Source organism: Filicampus tigris, chromosome 15 (assembly GCF_054856515.1).
Source record: "Filicampus tigris isolate MCC_2025a chromosome 15, RoL_Ftig_1.0, whole genome shotgun sequence".
Classification (NCBI taxonomy): Eukaryota; Metazoa; Chordata; class Actinopteri; order Syngnathiformes; family Syngnathidae; genus Filicampus; species Filicampus tigris.
The window spans coordinates 19,732,349-19,755,320 of record NC_141231.1 but is presented as its reverse complement, the minus strand read 5'-3'; the positions used below and the strand labels follow the sequence as shown (position 1 = coordinate 19,755,320).

Sequence of the window (22,972 nt, the reverse complement as noted above, 5' to 3'; positions counted from 1 at the left end):
GAATGCCAAAGTTCACGTTTTGGAGTCATAAAAACGTCACGCAAGGTTCATAAAAGTCACTCAAGTTGATGGTCGGAATAAATCCATCAAAGTAATACAAGATGAGAAGATGCGTCATCTTCCACAGCGCTTATCCCGCATGGTCGGGGGGGGCGGGGAGTGGGCGGAGCCTCCCCCAGTAGACCATGGGCCACAGGCGCACTCCACCGTGAACTGGCCGCAGGGCCCAGCCACACCCACTGCCTGAGTGGGAACCATTCCCACGCTGCTCGCGCTCAACTCAGGCGAGTGTGCCGACCCCTCATCAAAGTCGATTGCCGTGCTTTGATCGCGGTGATCCTGACTGCTGAACTTTGCCACCACCTGGTGGCGACCGATTGCAACTACGGCTGCTTGGTCGTCATCGATGGCAAAAAACAAACAAAACGGCAACATTTTCAGCACAGCGCTAGTATTTTATTAGATAGTTCATATATATATATATATTTCAATCTTGAAGTTGTGTTTTGTGCGTGCGATCCCATCAGTTTCTGATCCAAAACACAACTTTTTAAAAAGTGTTTTGATTTTTCTTTCTGGAAAAAAAAAAACCAACAACTGGCGGGCTCTGTCCTTAATCTCCCCTCGGACGTCAGGCGACATTGCGACCCGGGACTCGGTCGGGTTCTACCTCGGAACCGGTCGCATCCTCGCGGCTCAAAACCTGGGCCGGGCCACCAAATATACATTTTTGATTAGCAAAATATTCAAATCAAATGTCAACAACCCTCGGCTTCAACAAAACAAAGAGAAAGAAAAAAAAAAAGGGCAGGCAGAAGCTGGAGTCCGGGCTCTTGCGGTCACCGTGGAGACACTCGAAAAATTGAATGGCTATCAATTGGGACCACCTCAACCAATGGCGTGGCTTGTGGCGTCACCATGGCAACGGCGTGGCTTCTGACGCCAGGACAGGGGGGAAAAAAAGAAACATTGGAAGCCGTCACTGTCCCGCAGTCTTCCGATGCTAAGCTAAAGGCTAATGCACGACAAGCTAACAGCTAAAAGCTAACACTCTCCGCTTAACGAAGCCTCCTGCGCCCAGCCTGGCCCAAGCGCCCGGCGGGCCCCATCACTTTTTGACTCCTTCCTGTCCAACTTCCCGTCAACCAGCATCAACTTCCTCTTCCTGTCGCACTTCCCGGCTCGACATCATCCCATCCTTCTCGACGCTCCATTGACTTTTTACGAACGTTAACCAATGACGTGGTAGCGGACGTCCCCAATTGGACCTTGTGTTGGTTTTCAGAACAAAACAAAAAAGGTGTGGCCTTATTCTGACCCCGCCCCACAAAACGGCCACAAACACGCACCGATTGCGGTCGGAACTTGTCGGGACGTCGACGCCAACTTTTAGGACTACACTGAAAAGAAAAAGAAAATCTTAGACCAATCAATCAGTTAAGTTCCCAAGAAAGGAAAAAAAAAGTTGTAGTATGGTAACAATTATGTAAAAAATACATTTAAAAAAACTACTTTTGGGGGCTATTTTTCCCCCCCCAAGAAAAAGGTAAAAAAAAAAAAAAAAAAAGTTCACAATTTGCACTTTCTTCCTGAATAGCCCTCTTTTGTTTACAAGAAAAGGGACATTTTCTCACAATTCATCCTTTTCTTCCAGATAAAACAGTATTTAAAAAAAAGTAAATAAAGAAATACATAATTTTCCAAGAAAAAAAAAAATGAAGGAAATAGTCATGCTAAAGGAAAAAAGACTGCATTTAATAATTGCATTTAAAATAATTAGGATTAAAAAGTTGTCATAAAGACAAACAAGTTTACTAACAGTTGGAAATGTTCGCCCCCTCCGGACCCGATCTGCCTCCCCCCCCCCCCGCTCTGACAGTGTGTCCGAAATTATGGTCGGTGAATGTTTTTTGATAAAATGACTTTGGGAGAATGACCATTTAATAAATACATCCATAAATAAATAAATACATGATGGGGACTCGTTTTCAATTCCCCCCTCATGACGTCACCTTGGACGGCCGTGTTAGGGTTCCTCGGGCTACCCGTTGGGAATTTTGCTTTTAGTAGTGCGTACGCTACGAACAAGCATGAGCACTAGCATTAGCATTAGCATTAGCATTAGCATTAGCTCGGCTCAGCTGGGACTTTTGGAGTCGTTTGCCTTTGACATTTTTTTTTCATCAATCGGCGATTTCTACAAATGAGCTTTGAGGTTGGCGGTTTGTGGGCCGTTTGCCACCGGCGCCCTGCCCCGCAAACAGAAAGAGCGCGACGGGATCGGGAATCCCGTCACGGGCCGTGTCGGGAATCACGTACTCGTGACCTGATCGCTATCATGGGATGTTTGGACAGCGGGCCTAGAGAGTCCTTCAAAAGTCCACTCCAAACGCCAATGCGGCCATTAGGGACTGGGCAACGAGCGACAGATTCCCCGGTCAATCGTTTGCGCATTGCCGACTCCCAAATGGCGACATCCGGACTCGGACGTCACGGAAGGGAAAAAATGCCCCTGTAGTGACTCGCGATGGATTCCCGACACAGCCGGTGAGATGATTGTTGAAGAACCGGCACAAGGTCACCCGGGTGACAAGCCCCGCCCCCTCGGCATCATGTGGCCCAGCCGTCCGTCAGCCGCATGCGCTTGACGGACGGGCTGCGGCGCTCGTCCTGATTGGACGGCGGCCGCAGGAGGAAGTCGCCGCCGTCGTACGAGCTCCCGCAGCTGGAGGCGCTGCCGGCGGGCGAGAGGCCGGGACGGGCGCCCGCCACGCGCTCTCGGGGGGGCGAGGCCGGCTCCGACTTGATGTGGAGGCTGCGCTGGCCCGACGGGAAGTTGACGTTCTCGCACAAGTTCCTGCAAGACACACAAGCGCCACGCGTGGCCAGCACGTCCCGCATCATGACGGCGTCGAGCCGAGCCGACTGGATGAACATCACGAGCCATTTCCAACAACGTTTATTTGCATTTGTCTTTTCTTCTTTTTGCTCACCCCACGTGAGCGAGCGGCACGCTGCGCATGTTGTGCAAGTCGTGGACGTGCTGCTGCTGCTGCTGCTGCTGCTGCTGCTGCCAGCCGCCGACCGGGCCCGGCCCGGCCGACCCGAAAGCCGTCGAGGAGGCCGGCTCGCCGCCCAGCGAGAACTCTGAGGAGCGCGCAAAAGGCAAAAGGTTCGGCTTCGGCTTCGGCTTCGGCTTTTGCTTGCCCCGGCGGCCGGGCGAGCGCGCTCACCTGCGCCGAAGGAGCTCAGCGAGGACGGGAAGCCTCCCGCGGCGGTGCCGGGAAGGGACGCGGCTGCGGCGGGACTGGACAGCGTCTGCGCCGTCTGGGAGTGATTGATGCGAGCGTTCTGCGCGAGCACAAAAAACAACAACGACATCCATGCGGATTGCTTGTTGGAAAATCAAGCCGCGGCCCATGTGTCACGTCGGCGCAACAAGCAGGCGCAAAGAAGATTAGACATTAGGGCAACTTGAAATACTGCCGCGTTTCACTCCTCTTCTTCCAGATTTACCGTGTCAAACAGCACGCTGTGCCACACACTAGTGGCCCGCGGTGGAATTACACGTAAAACAAAGGGACGGGAGGCCCAACTACAACCCTTCCAAAAACAGAATCGGTGAAAGTGCAGGACTGCAAACCCACAATCTGCAATGGAGGGCGCTTTATATACCCCCTCCCCCCCCCCAAAAAAAACATTTTCTCTTGAAAAGAGTACACATAAATATATATATACTAATTCATTGCAACATTTTCAAGAATTAATCGTGATTAATCGTATTTTTCAACGACTATTTTTGACAAAGCTTGGAACCGATAGAAATCTTGGAATTCCTATATGGGAAAAAAAGGAAATATTGGATAATATAGAGGATATTTTGATTCAAAGACAGCTTTCTTTGATCCTTGAATACGATTCTTTTCCAGCTTTTGAGCCGACGTGGGACTGAACGTTTTCTGCTGTTTTCCGGTGTCTCAAAGGACCTTCATGAAGGCGACTGAAGTGGAAGTGAAGCGGCCATCTTGGGGCGCATTTCACTCCAACTGCACAATTGTCCCAAATGAGCCCCCGCACTGGGTTTGAACGCCGTGTGGAGCTCGGGAGGATGTTGTTAGCGAGCGAGCGAGCTAGCTCGCACAAACACAACAACACGACATCGACGCGTGACACTTACCAACATCAGGTCAAAGTCCTCACACTAGGGGGCGCCCGGGGGCGGCAGCGAGTGAGGTGCAGACAAGCGTTAGTGGGTGAAAAAAGGCGCCGTGGTCAACGGGTGGATGCGTTTGCGCCAAAACACTCACAATGGTCGGCATGTTGCCGCACTTGTTAGCGGGCGGCATCAGGGCTCGTAGGTCGGGCTTGCGGCTCATGCCCATCGGCGGACTTTTGTCTTGGATGCTCTTAGACACGCCCCCCGGTGACATCATGACAGGGGAGGGGCACTGGTTGCCGTAGACGCCGTTTACTGCCGCGGGGGGAAAACGGAATTGACGATGAGCGCCAGCGCCAGCGCCAGCGCCAGCGCCAGCGCGACGACTTACCCACGCCGACGACAGTGTTTGTCAGCTCGGAGCCCAACATGCCTGAAAAGAAGCATTTTGAATTTTCAATCAAACATCTGGTCAAGATGAGAGTAGATGACCTTTGGCTTTAGAGTTTTCTGGTCAAATTTCAAGTCATCAACAGCCGGCGCCATGCAAGGACCAAAGGCCAAAAGTTCAAAAGGTCAAGTACAGGTTACAGCATGTGCTTCACGTTCAGTAGCGATGGCAAAAAAAAAAGACGGCAGTTCGAGGCAGAGGACAGAATCTGCAAGTGACATTTGTTTTGAAATGATCTGAAAAGGGCCACTTTGAACCCGCGGCGTCTTTTCAGCCATGGCTTGATGAGACTTTATTTCTTTATTCTCATCTGAAATTTCATGTTGAAAAGCGAAAGCGGATAAAGACCTGACCTGCATCTTGGCCGCCGGGGGGCCGCTGGGGGGACATGGCGTTCCTCTGCATGGAAACGTGGTGGATGGGCAGCAGGTTGTGGTTGGCTGCGGCGCCCCCTATGCCAGGGTGCGGGTACAGCAGCGGGGAGACGTTCGCGCCCATGTCGTAGCTGGAGGCGGGCAAACCCTGCAGGTTGGAACACGTCATTGTTTGGGCAATTTCTTTCAAGGCAAATATGAAGTTGCGTTTTTGGTGTGTGCGAGGGTGGGCCGGGCGGCCCACCGTTGTTTTTTTCAAGTCGACTGTAATACTACTCATCTTCAGGTTCTTGATATTTGATGATTGTCATATTTTTCAAAGAAAAAAAACATTTTTTTTTTATATGCCGTGCAGTTGCATTTTGCTGGAATTTATTTTGTCATGTTTTTTTTAACAGTCTTTTTTAGAAAAGGATTGTATTTGTTGTTTGATTATAAGTGTACTTTTTTTTGTCTTTCAAGAAAAATAGACGCGAGCGCACGAGTTTCTCATCCTAATGAGCACGTTTGTCATTAAAAGGCCCCCCTCCTCTGTCCACAAGGAGGCAGTGTTGCTGCCTCCAATGAACGAAACCAGCTAGCTCCTGTTTTTAGTTCAAAAATTGGAAATTGAAGAACTGAAAACGAGCCTCTATCCGACCTTTTATTATTTGCTTAACACAAGTCGGGAAACAAAATACGACCGTAATTTGTTTCCCTCCGGTTTGTTTTGCCTTGACACCGAGACCACCTCCTTCTTCTTCCGTGTCCGCTGCTGCAGCGGCGTAGAAGAAGAACGTCCTCCATGATGAAAGATTTGTTTTCAAAAAACGTTGAAAAGAATATTTTTTTCGTGTTTTTAATCTTTTTAAGTAAATCATCATTTCAGCCAAAAGTCTTGCCAGTGAAGACTTGTTTTTTCAAGTAAGGGTTTGTACTCACTCTCTCGTGGCTTTTTCTTTTTTGCAACATTTTTTTCTCAAACAAATGATGTACTCGTAATAGGATTTTCGGAGCGAATCACGACCTTTTTTTTTTTTTTTTTCCAGCTCTAAACAATACGACCGTCAACGAACAAAGACGGTACTGGGAAAACAACAACAACAATTACGATGAGCTTTTTGGAAAAGAAAAATGCAACTTTTGTTACGCTTGTTTTTTTCTGGAGCAAATGCGATTTTTGCACAAGTCGGTCGGATGAGAGTGGCCGTCGGCAGGGGCGGCTTGTCGGCGTGGCGACGGCAACTCACGCAGATCCGCTGCCCGCCGATCATCAGGTCGATGTCGTCGCCGATTTTGGGGTACTTGTCGTCCGTCTCGGGGCTCTGACCGGCAGAGTCGTCCGCCTCCATGTCGGGACTCTCGCTGCCGCTGAGGCCTTTCTTGCGCAACGTCTGCAAACACATTGGCCAGCGTTCAGCAAAGCTCGCTCACGAAGCTCAACTTTTTGTCTTGCGCCATAGATAAACATCTTTTTCATGAAAATAGTTTTGGGGTCAAAAATATATTTTTTTAAATCTTTTAATTGTCATTTTTAACTGTACTCCTTTTGAAAATATGCAACTCTTTTGGAAATACATTTTTAATTCGCTTTTTCTATCTAATATATACATAGAAAATGCAACTTCTTTTCTTGGAAAGAAAGTTTTTTTTTGTCAAAATAAAAGTAAAGTATCTATATTTTTTTTCAATTTAACTTGAAATGTATGAAATGCAAATATATAAAATTAAAAAAAAAATTATATATATATATATATATATATATATATATTTTTTTTTTAAATTTTATTTTCAATACACAACTTTCTTCATGAAAATGTGCTGGGGAAAAAAGTGTGTTTTGATTTTTTTTTTGATGAAGGGACACATGGTAAGCCTTTCATGTGCAGCTTCAGACCTCAAAGAACCATAACGAGAGCGATTATCCAGTCCTACTTGACTGACTTTTGCACAATGACAAGCAAGGCTTGTCACAAGGCTACACGAAACGTGGAAAAATGATGAGTCCATTCCGGCCACTCGGGGACGCACGCCATTGTTGCAGAGAATCAACTCTTCAACGAGAAAACCTTGTCATTTTTTTCTCCCCTACTAAGCCTATTGTTTCATTTAGCGCTAGTTGGGGGGGGGGCAGAAGGAGCACTTTGAAGAGGTCCAGGAGCCTTTGGCTTTGAGTCCAACCAGGAAGTGGCGAGAACTGGACGAGTCCCTTGAACTAGGACTACAGGAAGCCACGATTGGCCACGTTAGTTTTGGGGTCATTCATCAAGGTCGAATTTGATTTCATTTTCCTGAAAGACCCTGCGTGTGAGGTGTCGCTTTGGAAAGGTCCAGCAATGTATGACAGGAAGTGCGAGGAGAGGAATATTTGTTGGAATGTACAGTAGGTGGAAATGCCACAAGTTCGGAAACTTTGCAAGGAACCAAAAGAAATGTTTGCTTGGTCAGCAAACAAAGCAAAGTTGTACGCCCTCATTCTTTCCCCGTCCTCATTCTTTCCGTTGGCGTGCGTGTACACACCCACACACACACACACACACACACTCATTGACGCCACAGCCGCCCTTGCTATTCTTAGCCGTTGTGTTCTATTTTTAGCAGCGTGCCGCTTTCCAGCCATTTAGCGGCAGGGAGGGAGTGCCGCCAACACAAACCAGCTAAACCTCGCCTTCGCCCGTGTGTGCGTGCGTGCGTCATGGGAAACACAACACAGTCACAAGAGGCGGAGAAAATTGTGGACCGTCGTCGCTTCGTGCTGTCATGCGGCGACTTGCAAGTGCAACTTTAGCTAACAGAACATAACAAATCAATACAAGAACAACAAAAAATAGACAGCAAGAAAACACAAGGCAAAACACCACAAAAGTAAGAGTAAAGTAAGAGTAAAGTAAGGCAACATAAGGAGGCGGCAAAACGACACAGTGACGACGATACTCGACAAACCAAATGAGAATCCACAACAACACAAGAGCAAAGCCACGCCCTGCCGGACCAGTGGAGAAGTGCACCCGGGCGGGCTCCAAGTGCTCGCCAGGCCGCAGCGTTTGACCCCCCCACCCCCACCCCCACCCCCCGGATTAGCCTGCTAACGAGCTGTGAGCGGATGGCGTCAGATTAGGCCAGATTAGGCAAAACCACGGCAGATTACGGCGCCGCTAAAGACGCCGGGCCATGAGGTGCAACACACACACGTGCGCCGAGTCCGCTCATCTCCGCACACGGCCGCAAACGGTGCTTCTCGCCAAACGTTTTGCGCTCCAGCCGCGCACGCTTGTGTGAGCGTAGTTGTGTAGCAGTGTGTTGTTGTGTCAAAACTAAGGCCCGCGGGCCAAATCTGAGCCGCCACAGCTTTTTCGGTGGCCCGCAAAAGAGCAAACCGCGACCCTTGCTCAAATCTGTACCAAGATTCCACATGAGCATCTGTGAGAAATAATAACGGAGACTTTGCGATACACCACATGTTTTGTTCCCCTGTTCGCAGTCACTAGAACAATTATCGAGTAGGGATGTAACGATTCACTCGAGCCCCAATTCCATTCCCGGTTCCCGATTTGCCAATTTTTTAAAAACGGCTACCATCCTTGTCTCTGTGCACGAGTGTGCTTCTGCAGCCGTCCACAAACGCAACGACGTTTGAGTACACTGAATAAACTCGATTTAATCGGGGTGAATCGATTCTCGATGAATCGTTACATCCCCATTATTGAGCGATCCATTATCCCCGATGTGCGTTGTTCCACAGCCAACAGCGACGAAACATTTCTTTGCGTTGCCCCCCCGAGGGAAGCCGCGACAAAAACGTCTTTGACACCGCTGTTGCGTTACAATTTCATGTAGCGCCGCGATGAGTGTTGCGGCCTTACACTTTGCGGCGTTACAGTGCCACGTAGCCTAGTGCTCACATTTGTTTGTGTGACACGCCTGCGTGGCGTTGCAACCTGACGGACGTTCGCGGTGTTGCGTTTCCGCTCCAAAGTTTGCGGCGGAATGCCGGCAGGTGTGCCTAATGAAGCGGCCGCCACTCACGTCGACGATGTCGGCGTTGGTCCGGCTCTCGTGCGGCTCGTTGTACTCGGTGTACTTGAGCAGCACTTTGTCCATGTCGGTGCTGGCGTACTGGAAGAGTTTGTTGGTGCTGTTGAAGATGATGAGCGCGATCTCGCAGTCGCACAGCACGCTCAGCTCGTACGCCTTCTTCATCAGGCCAAACTTGCGCTTGGTGAAGGTCACCTGAGGGGACAACGCCGTTAGCAAGTTAGCCACACCGCGGCTAAACGGCGGCCGTTGGACAAGGGGCGTGGCCTACAGATGAGGACCTTGGCGTGAGTGTCGTCACTTGACAAGTGCGCGTTTGTTTGCCCCGCCTTGCCCACGCGCCAGGGCATGGCGGTACGTCAAGCCACTCCAAAGACAGTCACGAAACGACGAGCGCGGTAGGGCACACGCTACTCGGCGTGTTGTGTGCGCGCACGTGTGTGGAGGAGGGGGTGGGTTGTGTCAGGGTCAGTGCTGCCCCGCCATCAGGAAGCACATGTGCCTGCATTTCCTGTCAAAACAGGAAGAGACTAACCGTTCGCACCGCCAGAAGTCACTCGTGTGTGTGTGTGTGTGTGTGGGACCGCGCACACATGCACAAACGCGCACGCACATCTCCTTCAACGGTTGATATGAATTTAAGGTCAAGTTTTCAGTGACTAAAAACCAACAAGCCCTTTTTGCGCTAGATGTTAAGAGCGCTTGAAATGATCTTTGGCAAATTCAAGCCTCCTTAGCCGCCGCGTCTTATGCCGCCGATTCCATTTCCGAGTGGGATTTCTTCGCACCGCCATAAAAGACAACCTTTTGTTTTTGGCCAGCGCTCCATGATGAACACCAAGTCGCCGACGGCCAGAGTGCGGCTACCCCGCCATCTTGCTAGCGGTTTATGTGGATTGAGAATCCGACGGGCGCGCACGAAAACACTTATTCGCGCAATTGGGAACAAACCGTCTTGACCGGGCATCTCCGTCGCGTCAGTATACTGTACGCGCTTTGTGTTATTCCCGCAAGCTAGCAGAAGCGGAGCGAGCGAAAAAGGTGGCGGGCGCAAGAACCAACTGCCCATTTGGAAGCGTTCAGTCGACGCAAGAGCGCAAACGGGAAAAATCGGGCAAATGACGTTTCGAGTGGCAACGGACGGAGCCGCGTTTGGTGGACGCCAAAGTCGCGACGGCTTCTTCTTCTACTACTATTTCCGGTACGTCTGCTCGATCCGCGCGCGTCAATATCATTTGTTCCGATCCAAAGGGCGGCGCGCGAACGCGCAAGTCCTACTCGGATCGACGTTTGCGGCGTCCATGAAAACAGCGCGTCCCATCAGAATTTGAACGCCAACTCAGGTTGTCCGTGCGAAGGTGTTGGCCTTCGCCGGTCATCGCTGCGCTATCGGTGTGCCTTGCGCTCCACTCGGGTGACGCAAGAGTTCGGAGTGACAGCGCGTTGCGCGTCGTCTTAGTACGCGCTTGCGTAGTTGCGCTTGCTTACATGTCTGTTGCGTTCGTCCACAATGCGGGCGATCTGAATCTTCTTCCTGCCCATTTGGGGTCTCTGCTCTCTCTCCTCCTCCTCTTCTTCTTCTTCTTGTCTTTGCTTCTTCCCTCGTTGTCGCCGCGCCCTACTTTTCACTCTGCCAGCTCACACGTCTGCAACACAACAACCAGCGCACGTTACATTCACGCAAGTCAAGCGCAAAGCGCACGTGCAGACGGCAAGCGGGGTGGTCCAAAATTCATCCATGTTGTATGTAAATTTGAAGGGGAAAAATGAATTTCAGAATGAAGCTACAAATGAACCAAAGGTGAAAGTGGTGAAGTGCAGCGAAGTCTTTCCATTACACTGAGACACGATTGAAAAAAAGATATACTATATATATATATATATTTTTTTTTTAACTATGAATTAACTATGGAGATTAACTAGGTTTTATAAAGCATTCAAAAAAATGTAACTCGGTTTTATTGACTTCGCATAGTAGCTGACCTCAGCTCACTTTGCAGACAAACTTGTAGGAGAGCCTCTGTCGCAAAGACGGACTATTATGTCGTTTTACTTTAAAAAGTTGCTTGACGGCTCATTGGAGGTATCCAAAATAATTTGCACACTTTGCAAAGTCAAATTCAAATACCACATTAGTTGTACGCACAAAAAATAATAATCAGCAAATGAATCAAATATTGACGACAATAAATAAAAAGAGCAAGTCCAAAACCGTTCAACATTTGGCAAAGTCCGAGCTGCGGGGCGCAATTTCTGTTCAAACAAGCAGATGAGCAAAAACATCCACAAGAGCCACGGTGAAAAGCCCCGCAAAACCTGAAAGCAGCCTGCCATAAAACCACCAAATACATTTTTTTTTTCTTTAAAGGAGCGAGCCCGCCGGAGTTGCAGCTGCTCGTTTTGTCAAGTTGTGGCGTGACTTGCGTTCACTTCCCGCTTGGCTCCAACATGTCAGTCAGCGCCCGCGCGCGCGCGCGACGCAGCCAGGTGCCCTCGCGTGACGTCATCCGCGCTTTGTAAACACATCAAGCGGCGTGTCCACGAAGGCGCGCCGGCATTCTTTTTTTTCTTCTCCTCTTTTTGCCAAAGACGTTTTGTTACGTCCTCGTGATTTGGGGTAAAAAGTTCACTTTTTATTTTAGGAGGCGGCTAAAAATAGCTCCCAAGTTGCTTTTGCTTGGCTGTCATGGACGACGATCAAGCGGCGGGCGCTCGCTCGCTCGCTCGTTCGATTTACGCAAGCGACTCACGCTTCACATCTCGCCCACACGCCCGGCGACCAGTCGCCGCTCGATGATGATGAAGAAGATGATGATGAGGATGACATTGTTAACAACGAGTAGCAGGGCCGACTCCAATGGGGAATAGTCCCTGCCGGGACCGGCCACCAGTCAGTGTCAGGAAACGCATTCGGCGTTCGACATGAACGCTGGCCCGCTGGCCCGCTGGCCCGCTGGCCCGCTGGGCCGAGACCGCCATGTGCCTGCGTTGGGCCCGCACCTGCACTTGACGCACTGATGCCGGCCTCACTTTCAGTATTCAGCATTTTCAGTTGTTGCCACTCAAATTGTTCACCTTTGCTCTTTTTAGCCCGCCGCAAATCAAATGATACATTTTGTCGACTCTTCTTTTAAAGCACAATATGTCCATGCAAGTAAGTGGAAAGCGCGGATGTTTTGAAGCGGCTGCCTTGATCGCCCGCACTTGCGTGCATTTTGGCCGCTGAGACTACACGCTCGACTATTTCATCCATCATAAATCGTCATGAATTTTGTCGAGTATCGTTTGGGATCAGGGCCGGTTCAGAAAGCCATTCAAAAGCGGGGCGCATAGTCGAAAAGCATCCACTTTCACACGGTCACTCGTCAGCGCAACTCACAAGTTGACCGACAGCCCTGGAACGTGTGCACAACACATGTTCGACACACGCCAGTGACACGTGTGTGTGCGCTTTAAGGTGACTGGCAAGCTTGCGCACGACATCCTCCCACACATGCACGAGGCCATGCCGGCTAAAGGCTGCTAACGCGACATCAGCTGGACTGATTGGACACCAGTGCTCTTCATCATTTTGATGATGATGATGCTGCTGCTATCAATTTTTGATGCCATTAAGTTGACGGTAAAGAACATTTAGCAAACCAGAAAGTGAAAGTGCGTGACTGGGCGATGTCATCGCCAGTGCTGGGCTCCACAATCATCAAAATAACTTCTGCTTGGAGTGCCTGTCAATGGACGTTATAATATTCCACCAAAAATGTCAAAAGTGTGAGGGGGAGTTTGCCCAAAACCCTCACATCACTTATGTACGCCACTGGAAATTGCCAACAACAACAACATCAACAACAACAGCAACAACAACAGGATTCATTTTTAAGCAGGCAAAATGTATCAAATTGATTATTGACCATGAACGCGACAACCAAGTGACTCGGTGTCGTCTTACCGAGTCAAACTTGTTCCGGTCGGCATGTGTCCGAGTCGTGCGGGCACCGAGCGCTCCGGTGCGCGCAAATTAAGGCCAGCTGGAGAGCTCAGCAATCCGGACGCGAAAAGTCTCAACGGTCCGCCGAACTAACCAGCTCCGCGGAATAACGCGCCACTTCAACACAACCACGCCACGCGATGCGTTCGCGGACCTCCCGAATGCAACGACGGATTAGCCCTCGGGAGCTCGAGCGTGGTCACGTGATCGCGCAGGGGGGGCTCACCTCTGACGCGTGTTTTAGTGCGGCATGACTTTCGCGCCACAAGTCTTTGCTCGTTCCCGAGTGTCCGTCCAGCGGCGATCCAGCCCGGGCACGCACGCGCAAGCACCTGGACAACACACACACGCACGCACATCCAGGAAATGAGTACACGCACGCACACGATCAGTGACGTCACTCAAGTTAGGGCACAAAACAAGTTTCAACAAGTGAAAGTGATCAACACTTTTGATTGGTGCACTGACGCCACTCAGTGGACACATTCGACACACGCCCGAACCGGACACTTCATTAGGTACACTTCGGGGCTGGCTCATTGACACCGTCTGTCATCATCCGTCATGGCGAATTGAATTGGGCGTCAGACTGCGTGGTTTTTATATATATTTTTTTTGGGGGGGGGGGGGGGGTCGTCAGACTGAGTGTTCCTAACCTTTTGTCTTATTGGACGTCATTACCAGATTCATTTTGTCCAATCAGACAGGCGTTGCCATGTCAATGTCATCTGAGAGCGATGTATTTTGCCAACTGCATTGACATAATAGCGGCGCTTTTTTAATTAGAAATTGTCCAAATCCTCAGAATTTCAGCTTCTGCACAGTAAATATTGTCCGATTTCCAGGGGGAGCTACGTGATGGTCTTTTGTCTACGTGCTGCATTTCCCATGCATGAAAAGTGCAATATAACGTTTGGATGGATTGAATGATTAATTTCCTTCACCGAGACATCTTAATGAGACCGTGTGCCTTGACTTAGCCGATGACAGTTAACTTGTTCATTTAGCTCAAGCGGTGCCGTCTCAAAGAGACACTGTGCCAAAATCATGAGCAATTAGCTCATTAACTAAAGCTTTCATTTGATTCAGTCAGATTTTTTATGAGACAGTACTCAATAATTGCTAGCACTAAGCCAATTAGCTCAAGTAGTCATCATAAAGAGACAGTATGCCGCAATCACTTGTAGTTAGCTTGTTCATTTAGCTCCACCAGTTGTCGTAATGAGAAAGCATGTGAATTTAGTTCAAAACGAAATGGAATCAAAGACAATGTCAAAAGTGCTGTCAGTTAGCTGATTAGCACATTCATTTAGCTTGAGCAAAGTCGTCTTAAAGACGCAGCGGGAAGAACAGTTCAATAGCTGGCTCGTTCATTTTGCGGAAGCAATTGTCTTGAAGAGACAATCAACCGTAATCTCTTGCAATTGGCTGATTATATCTTCTTTTAGTTCAAGAGTCGTCATGTGAGAGAATATATGCCATAGTACCAAATGTTAGCCATTTACCTTGCTTGTTTTGCGCGAGAATAGTCTTCCTATAGGGACAGTACGCCATAATCACTATATTTAGCTAAGTATCTCGGAACTTTTACTCAACCTCTCATCAGCAGACAGCATCAACATCAACAGCTCGTTAGCGAAAAAAAAAAAAAAAAAATAGACGGTGCGCTGTAGTCACTAGCAGTTAACTAAGTTGTTAGCTTGTTCATTTACTGCAGCACCAAGTTGTTTTATTGGAACAGGACATCACAGACACTTGCAGTTAGACAATAACAATTAGGTCAAGCAGCTTTCTTAACGAGACAGTCCACGGTATTCACTTGTGTGCTCAAAATGTAAAAAAAAAAAAACACACCAGACCTAAACTTAAGTTGAGTGACATCATGTTACCATATATGGTCAATCTGTAACAATGGCGCGCTTTGTGGACGTGCGCGCGACACAAAATGGCGGACGAGCTGACACTAGGAGCATTTTCGGCTAGTCGCTAACCATGCTAGCATGTTACCGCCGTGACCCTTTTTTTGGGTCTTCCCGTCCAGACGAGGAGTCGGGCATGTGAACTCACCGCTGCGTGGTCTTCACCAGGAAGAGGCGCCGCCGGGTCCAGCCGTGGGTTCCCCGTTCGATTCCTGGTCTCGAACAAGTCGGCAAGCCAGACCAGCTGGCTTGAGCAGAAACGACGCACGAGTGGCTCAGCGTCCCGAGCCCACTCGGCAGATGTAGTCCAAACTGAGAGGAAGGGGGCCGGCCGGCCGCCCCGCCCTGAACAACACACCCTGTGACCCCCTCACTACCCCTCCCGGATTGAGAAGCTCACCTGTCGTTGTCACTCCTGCTAAATTTAGCTGAGGTGTCACTGATGCTGTGTGCGTGCGTGCGTGTTTGTTAGACGCATGTGTGTTCGGGCGAGTGTGCGTGTGCGTGCGTGCGTGCGTCTACATGTGTATGTTGACTGACTTTGTGTTAGCGTTGAAGTGTTTCTGAGTGTATGTAGACAAGCGTACACGTGCGTGTGTGAATGTAAGTGGGAGTTTGTGTGTGGCGACGTGCATTTGCGCATTTGTGTGTGCGTGTGAAAGCTCTTTTGAATGACTTTTCACACCAAGATGGAAGGAAAAGTTTTTTAGATTAGCAATGCTGTCGTTGGTGATGCCGATTCGCTTTGTCCCGTCCGCAGGACAGGAGAGTCGCGTCAACTTTTTGGGCATGTCACAGGAAAGGGCTTCACACGCCCACAGTTGAGAAAGATACGCGAAAAAGAGAGCAAAAGTGAAAACTTCGTTTGGAGAAGCAAGAAGAAAGCCGGCGAGCTGTGGAGGCAGGCCACAGCGACATTCGCCACTCAACAGGTGATTGGCCGATCCGGACGGCGGGACGAGTGCCGCGCGTGGCCGGCGATCCGAAAACACTCCGACTCGGCCGCCGATGCCCGGGCGCCATTTGCTTTTGTTTTGGTTCGACACCAAACTAAAACTCAGCTGGCTTCTTCAAGACACAGACAGACTTTTATCATGCTGACCAATCCACTTTGGGCATTTCAAAATAAAGCCCAGTTGGCTTCTTTTGATGGTATCCACTTGGTACATTTCAAAATAAAACTCTGCAGGCTCTTTTTGAACTGATTTTGATCACATCCACACGGGCGTTTCAAAACAAAGCTCAGCCGGCCGGCGTCCTTTGAAAGTCATGTTTCAACTTTCATTTTGCAAAGTAGACAGGAAGTGGTTTTACAGCTACTTCCTGCAGAAGAAATGCTTCAGGTTTGACTGGACTTGTTTTCGCATGTGGTCAACGGCCCCGTAGGCCCGCCTGACGTACTGCCACTTCTCCTCTCTCCTGCTTGCGCCGGCGAGCCAAGCGAGGCTGTTGCTCGGGTTTCTGCGCCGACCGACCGGGACAAGAAGTGCGGCGGGCCGCGCCATGCGAGCTTTCGCATCATCGAGCGCCGACAGGTTTTCTTCTAAACCTTCTACTTGCGACATCCGTTGCAGCCTGGACACGCCGGAAGGGGCCTCGTCCGTCTGCGGTCACACCTCAAAGTTTCTTTCCTTTTTTCAAATGGAGATTAGAACTTTTCCTTGCTCGGTTGGGGATTCGGATCAGGGCATGTCGCCGATGCGTGCCAACCGTGGCCCCCGACAAGCCCTTTGAGACTCTTTGGTGATTAAAAAGAGAGTCGACCCAAACATTTTTTTCCAAGAACATGTTCTATGCAAGCCCAGTAGTTGAAATTGGATTATGATTGCCTTTGCGGAATAAGAGTTAATCCAGCCATTTTTAGCCATTTTGTCACTTCTGTCGCCTGAAAATGACATCACAACTGCTCAGGGCTCAGGTAAGGACCAATCGCGGCTGAGCTGTTTTCTGAAGCTGAGCCGTCGACAGAAGTGACAAAATGGACGCGCCGGGGCATGGCTAAAAACAAGTGGATTAACTCTTACTCCACAAAGGCAATATTTATCAGAATGACCGGTTTCAACTCGTGGGCTTGCATAGAACATATTCTTGGTAAAAAACATGATTGGCTTGACTTCCGCTTTAAGGTTTGTGCAAATAAACTGGACTTGACATGTGATGTCACCAACAGCGATGTTCAGTTAAGAGGCTCAGGTTTCGAGAGCCGTGCCCTTCACTGGACACGGCTGCAACTGACGCCGTCAACCTCTTTTGTCTTCTCCTTTTTCCTCTTTACTTTGTTGCCACCTTCTTCTCGCTGGCCAATCGGCACTGAATAGAATGCAAGAGGCCCCGCCCACACGACGGTTCGCTTCGCCCGCGATCTCGACCTCCCCAAGCTCTGCCCCACTTACGGTCAAAGGCCAGGTGTCGTCACATGGTTGGCATAGTTCAAACTATTGACGGACAGCTGCTCTCTCACGCACACACCATGTGTTACACAATGTGCATTATGTTTACTTTGTGTTGGACTGGTTGTGTGTCAAAAGTGAATATTTTGTCTAGAATTAATTTGGTAACTTTTTTAATTTTCATGTCCAATTAACAGCTTTAAAAACACAAATGACATCACATGTGCTCAGGGCTCAGCTAACAAGCAATCAGGACTCTAATTAAAGTTTGTTTTTTTTAAATCATAAAATGGCTTACCTCAACCTGGTGGATTAATGCACCTTTTAAAATGTTGCCGTTTGAACGGCAAAGATAGTTACCATGACAACCGTCGCTGCTTCTTTTGTCATCTTATAGACGCCGAAGCACTTCTAGCGCAAGTACGGGGTAGACATGACAACTAACTTTTTGTTGAGTGTCTGCAATGACTACTGTACGTTATCCAGTGCTGCCTCCTGGCAGCCAAGGCAGGCACAGCAGAAGGAGCAGCACAATGAGCTGGTTTGCAGCATTAAATCATGATGCACAAACTGTTCCATTTCTTTTTTTAGATTCTGTTGGATTACGTTATTCCTATGTTTTCAGAAAGTACATATTTAGAATGCTATTTTTAAAGACAATCATTCCACTAGTGCGCAAAATTTAAATTGTCTTACTTGCGAGGACAACGAGCGTACTCGTACAAGGGACTGAATCCAATAACTACCCTGACAGCTTTGCACAGTGGCAAGTGTGTGGGGTCATCCCGTGGAAAGTATTTTTTTTTTGGGGGGGGGGGGGGTCGGGTGTGTGTGCTTATGAAGGGGTTCTTGGAGGTCGTAGCCGAGGAGGAACTGCGGGCCGGGTTTATTTCTGGCCTTCGCCTCCGACAGCTGAGCATGTGCGAGGGCAGGTCCCAAACGACGCAACGCGGCCGCCGACCTTCAGCGCCACAAGGCCTGGTTGCCACGGCGAGGTGCCACGGGAAAGCTCCACAGCGCCATGTCGGGGGGGTTGGATGGGGGCCGGGGGCGGGTTTAGTCCACACCATGTGGTAGAAATATTGAATTGAAGAGGAACACAGTGAATTACTGATTTCAAGGATTTTGACCATGAGCCGGTAAGGCCAAATGTAGTTGCAAAACTTCAGGATAGTGCCACATTGCGCCACAACATGCCAAGAAGCACAGAGCTTGAGTTGAAACCCATTTATGGCATTTTGCCTCATGTTCGCATTAAGCTCGCTGAATTGTTTATTTAACATTGTGGTGTTTCAAATTCAATGATCTTTAGTTCTGAGTCAGTTTTACAGTACATTTAAATTTGGCGTGAAACAAACCACTTGAAGCAAGCACTCAGTGCTTCTTATTTGAATGATTCCAATGTCTTGACAGTGAGAAGGTTTTAAAAAGTACGCAAGGACAAGTTTCAATCGATTTGTAATAGGTTTGAGTGATTTTTTTAAGCATGAAAGTGGGTCCAAAATGATTGTGTACAGTCTCCATATCATGAATTTTCACCAGTGACTTCCTCTGTAGTGAGCAGGGTTTTATGGCGGTCTGAGTACTTTTTTCACATTCAACATGGACTCACTACCAACATGAACATAATTACTATTCATGTGTGATATGTAGTTTTTTTTGTTTTTTTTTAAAAAGGCACTGCTGGGATTCGAACCCAGGATCTCCTGTTTACTAGACAGGCGCTTTAACCAACTAAGCCACAGCGCCATGTGTGAAACACCGCGACACCCGCCCAAAGGGTACCTCGATTTAAGAGAGCCCCAAGATTAAAGTCACGCAACAAGGTCATTTATTAGTCGTTTTTTCCGTCAATAAATAAAACAGTCCCTCACGTGTACACGAACAAGCAAACAAACACTCACGTTTCCTCCCCCACAGATGACGATGCCCCCCTGGTGACATCATCCCGTACAAAGTTCATCAGCGTGCGAGCTTGCGGGGAAAAGCGACCAGATCACATCTTCACGACGCTCCGCCCATGATGGACAGGAACTCCTCCTGGTTGACTGTCGGACAAACGCACGCCGTCACTTCCTGTTTCTACTCCTTAGCTGTTATGAGATGTGCTACATAAATACAATTGTATTGTATTGTAATGTATGTTAACCATGGGATTTGTAAAAATGTACAGTGTGCTACTTCAACAATGTAGCAATGTCATCATGCATGCAATTAACAGCAGTATGAATAAAAAATAATAGAGTGATTTTGTATGTCATTTTCTTTTGGTTTGTTACAATTTCATAGTTAGGCTCTGTATTGTTTATGCCAATTTTCAAGAAATAACAGAAGCAGCTATTCACTCCAGTTTTTAACATGTTTTGTCAAGTAAATATCAAGTTAAAACACAATTGCAGTACTTCTTATTTTAAGCTAAAGGTAGGAAGTCACAGTAAAAAGTTATAGTACCTTCAAATTGAAAAAGAAAAAAATGCTGAAGCAAGTGACATTCTTGGACTAAGGCTGCCCAGTAAGAAGACATTTGTTGGCAGACAAAGCACAAATACATTTTCGATATTTAATGTTGTTAGATTTGAGTTTTTCCAGTGTTCGTGCCATTTGCATTTCTATTTTTCACGCACATTTAAGAGCAGCAATGACCCTGAAGCGGCAATTCGATCATATCCAGGCAGGAAATAAAAGCTGCGAAATGTGCCACCACTAGAGGGCGGTAAAACGTAGCTAGACTATGCGAGACAATGCGCCTTGGGGGGCAGGGGGCTGACTTACTTTCGCCGTCTCCGTCGCCATCAAAGGCGTCGATCATACTGCGCAGTTCTTCGTCGCTGGCGCTCTCGCCGAGCTCCCGGGCCACGCGCTTCAGGTTCCTCAGGCTGATGGTTCCCGACTCGTCGTCGTCAAAGAGCCGGAAGGCCTTCAGGATCTCCTCCTTGGGGTCGCGCTCCAGGATCAGCTCGCTCACTGCGCACGCGTCCCCCCCGACGCCACAAGTCAGCGTGGACCCCGCGTCCGCGTGTGGACGGCTCGCGTGTCACTCACCCACTTCGCTGAAGTCCTCAAAGGCTATTTTGCCCGTTCCTCGCGTGTCGTAGTCCTTCAGGATCTGCATGACGTCCACCTTCTTCACCTCGAAGCCCAGCGCTCGCATCGCCACCTGATGGCCAAACAAAGAACAACAAGTTGTGAGAATAATGCAATGATGTTCATCTTATCTTCTTATTAGCAACGTACGTTTAAGGTTTCTCTGTCTTTTTTCCCAACAATGACCTTCTTATTCTAGTGAAGATAAGAGGGTTTTCTCTTCACTAGGACAAGATCATTGTCGGAAAAAAGAAACCTCAAACCTATACAACTTGGGAGAGGTCACCAGAGTAGCAAATGTCCACAAGTGATCAATATCTTGTCCTACGAACTGTTTTCAACGACAGGAAAGCTGGTGTATCCATGCTACAACGACAACAATGATGAATTGATTTCAACTTCTCATTTGAGTTTATTGCCAAGGTTAAATAGCTTCTGTAATAATTCAAAACGCCACTTGGTTGATGTGCACTGCGTCACACTGACAACATATCGATACTAGTAGTACAGCGAGGCGAAAAATAAAATAAAAAGGAAAACTATATATATATAAAAAAAAAAATTTAAAAAAAGAATTTCAAAGCTTGTTTGGTATCTGGAAAAATAAATAAAAATCCCAGATGGGGGAAAAAAAACAAAAAGCAAAACTTAATTTTCTGTAAATGAAAGAGGAAACATTGATTTGAATCAGATATTGGTTAAAGAAAAAAAAAAAAAATCACTCGTGTTTTAACATCATATGACCCACTGGAAGGGCTAGTGCAACTCCTACACTAGTTGAGGATGATATTTTGGGGTGTCAAGTCACCTTCAACTCGTGGTAGTCAATCTCATTGTCTTTGTCGGTGTCAAAGAGTTCGAAGGCTTCCCGTATTTCATGCTTCTGCTCGTCGCTCAGCTCCTTCCTCTTCTTCTGTTTGCTCTTGTCTGCAAAAACGTCACTGCTGCTGCACAACAGCATGGCAGACATGTTATTTAAAGGTTGACTTTGCAGGTTTCAAAACAAAAACAACTTTTTGCCAGGTATGATGGAAGTGACAGTCGAATATTTTTGAAATGGCCTTTTGAAAAAGCATTCCTCTCTGGCCCCATCTGATGCCTCTAATTTAATGACAACTATCATTTCAAGAACATCTCAGCGTGAGATCATTAAAAAAAAATTGGTTGCTTGTCCAACCATTAACATTGCATCGTCAAAAACACCAAGCCATTTTCAACACTTTAGTTTGGTCAATCATTTGTAAATATTACTCCCCCCACACACACGCACGCGCGCGCACACACACACACACACACACACACACACACACACACACACACACACGGGTGGACTGACCAATAGCACAGATTTGTGGAAAAAAAAATGAAATTGCAATTGAAATTGAAATCTATCAATGTCGAACGCCATCCAAGGGTTATGTTTACGATCAGAATGTTCGAGCTTTTGCCACCCGGGAGAACATGTTACGTCACTGTTAAAAGGCGCGGCTCCAGACACAAGTTCGCCGTTTGGAAACGCATCACGTCATGCCCATGAGACGTTTCAGTTTCCCACCGTCAAGAGCGCCCCCGCCAGTTTCCAGTGCAACTGCAACATTTGACGCGCATCCTTACAAATCCGCCCCAAAGGGACGCTTGTTCCCACCGAAAAGTTGGTGCGTGTACAAAATGAAGCACAAGTTAGCCTTGTTGTCCGTAACTCTTATCTCACGTTTGCGAGACGTCTGCGTCTTCGCTTTCTTCACTCATCGTCCTGCCAACAAGTCAACTCGAAGGTTTGCTTCATCGACTACAAATGGGCCGCCCGCACGGTCTTCCCCCAACGTGACGCCATTTAATTGTGACATTAATTAACACGACGTTCCTTCTCGTCCGGCGACGTGTGCCTGACGCCAGCCACAGATAGCGAGCTAGCAGGCTAGGCTAACGTTAGCTTCCGTCAGCAGCGTCAAACAGAGGCGCTTCGCTTCACGTCACCACACAACATGTGGCGTCACGTTGACCTACCTGGAGTCGCTCATGCTGGCGCCTTTGGTGACGCTCGCGAGGCCACGTCGCGTTTAAACCGGAAACATTCACACAAACAAAAAGCAACACAAACATCGCCATTGAGCGCCGAGCCAGCAAACCATTTATCCGCGCTCGATTGGAGGCCTCCTATTGGTCGACAAGTCACTGGGGCGACAATGCCGAGAGCTCTGATTGGTCCGTGGCGTCGTTGTTGTTTTTACGTTCACAGCATGTTAAGCGATGTAACGTTACCCTTGAGTAGGGATTAAAATACATTTAAAACAAAACAAAAAGGTAATAATGAATGCTTTATAGAAGCTATGGAAAACGTTTGTACTATATTCTGGAACACATACAGTAATATTATTGACAGTGATATATAATTATCAATTATAATTGAACAGAAAGCCTTGATTGTCACTGACTTTTGCAATGCAACTAAATTGGGAACCCAATTTGTGTTGATATGAAATTGTATACAATATAACAATACCCACAGCCATGTATTCTTTATCCACTGCTAAAAACGACAAATATATTACTGCAGCTTACTGTCTGTGTCGGGTGGGCGATTCCCGTCCTCGAGGGC

The 22,972-nt window shown here is 48.1% G+C and overlaps 2 protein-coding genes, 1 long non-coding RNA gene and 1 other non-coding gene across 11 annotated transcripts; 1 reads left to right on the top strand and 3 right to left on the bottom strand.

Annotated features, from left to right (window-relative positions):
• Positions 1-430: 430 nt before the first annotated feature.
• LOC147135948 (myocyte-specific enhancer factor 2C-like) lies at positions 431-15,220 on the bottom strand. Of its 4 annotated transcripts, none has more exons than XM_086054400.1 (12): positions 15,048-15,220; positions 13,207-13,312; positions 10,484-10,641; positions 8,987-9,190; positions 6,211-6,354; positions 4,961-5,129; positions 4,548-4,589; positions 4,308-4,471; positions 4,178-4,201; positions 3,234-3,351; positions 2,994-3,147; positions 431-2,857 (listed from the first exon to the last, which is right to left on the bottom strand). In XM_086054400.1, exons 3-12 carry the CDS (start codon positions 10,535-10,537, stop codon positions 2,611-2,613), a joined length of 1,320 nt encoding a protein of 439 aa, XP_085910526.1. In that variant the 5' UTR covers positions 10,538-10,641; positions 13,207-13,312; positions 15,048-15,220; the 3' UTR covers positions 431-2,610. The 4 variants fall into 4 exon arrangements, with proteins under 4 accessions (XP_085910526.1, XP_085910527.1, XP_085910525.1 ...); XM_086054401.1 differs by lacking the exon at positions 15,048-15,220 and adding an exon at positions 14,577-14,594; XM_086054399.1 differs by lacking the exons at positions 13,207-13,312; positions 15,048-15,220 and adding an exon at positions 12,942-13,198.
• Positions 15,221-16,218: 998 nt separating this feature from the next.
• On the top strand, positions 16,219-19,537 carry LOC147135946 (uncharacterized). Of its 2 annotated transcripts, XR_015089935.1 has the most exons (3): positions 16,219-16,434; positions 18,967-19,115; positions 19,210-19,537. It is a non-coding gene; the product is annotated as an uncharacterized LOC147135946 (long non-coding RNA). The 2 variants fall into 2 exon arrangements; XR_015089934.1 differs by lacking the exon at positions 16,219-16,434 and having other exon boundaries at positions 18,372-19,115.
• trnat-agu (transfer RNA threonine (anticodon AGU)) lies at positions 18,965-19,038 on the bottom strand. Its single transcript has one exon. It is a non-coding gene; the product is annotated as a tRNA-Thr (tRNA).
• Positions 19,104-22,539, bottom strand: cetn3 (centrin 3). Of its 4 annotated transcripts, none has more exons than XM_086054443.1 (5): positions 22,381-22,539; positions 21,182-21,320; positions 20,332-20,446; positions 20,062-20,253; positions 19,104-19,337 (listed from the first exon to the last, which is right to left on the bottom strand). In XM_086054443.1, the coding sequence occupies exons 1-5, from the start codon at positions 22,392-22,394 to the stop codon at positions 19,294-19,296; spliced, it is 504 nt and encodes a 167-aa protein (XP_085910569.1). In that variant the 5' UTR covers positions 22,395-22,539; the 3' UTR covers positions 19,104-19,293. The 4 variants fall into 4 exon arrangements, with proteins under 4 accessions (XP_085910569.1, XP_085910570.1, XP_085910567.1 ...); XM_086054444.1 differs by having other exon boundaries at positions 21,182-21,317; XM_086054441.1 differs by lacking the exon at positions 22,381-22,539 and adding an exon at positions 22,085-22,363.
• Positions 22,540-22,972: the final 433 nt, after the last annotated feature.

Coding starts and splice junctions, on each gene's coding strand:
- LOC147135948 (XM_086054400.1), bottom strand. CDS start 10,537: ATGGGCAGGAAGAAGATTCAGATCGCCCGCATTGTGGACGAACGCAAC. Junction 5,130..6,210: donor TCGGCGGGCAGCGGATCTGC/GTGAGTTGCCGT, acceptor TCCAACCTGCAG/GGTTTGCCCGCCTCCAGCTA. Junction 2,858..2,993: donor GTGCCGCTCGCTCACGTGGG/GTGAGCAAAAAG, acceptor TGTGTCTTGCAG/GAACTTGTGCGAGAACGTCA.
- cetn3 (XM_086054441.1), bottom strand. CDS start 22,122: ATGAGTGAAGAAAGCGAAGACGCAGACGTCTCGCAAAC. Junction 21,321..22,084: donor GACGCAGACGTCTCGCAAAC/GTGAGATAAGAG, acceptor GCTGTTGTGCAG/CAGCAGTGACGTTTTTGCAG. Junction 20,447..21,181: donor TTGACTACCACGAGTTGAAG/GTGACTTGACAC, acceptor TTTGGCCATCAG/GTGGCGATGCGAGCGCTGGG.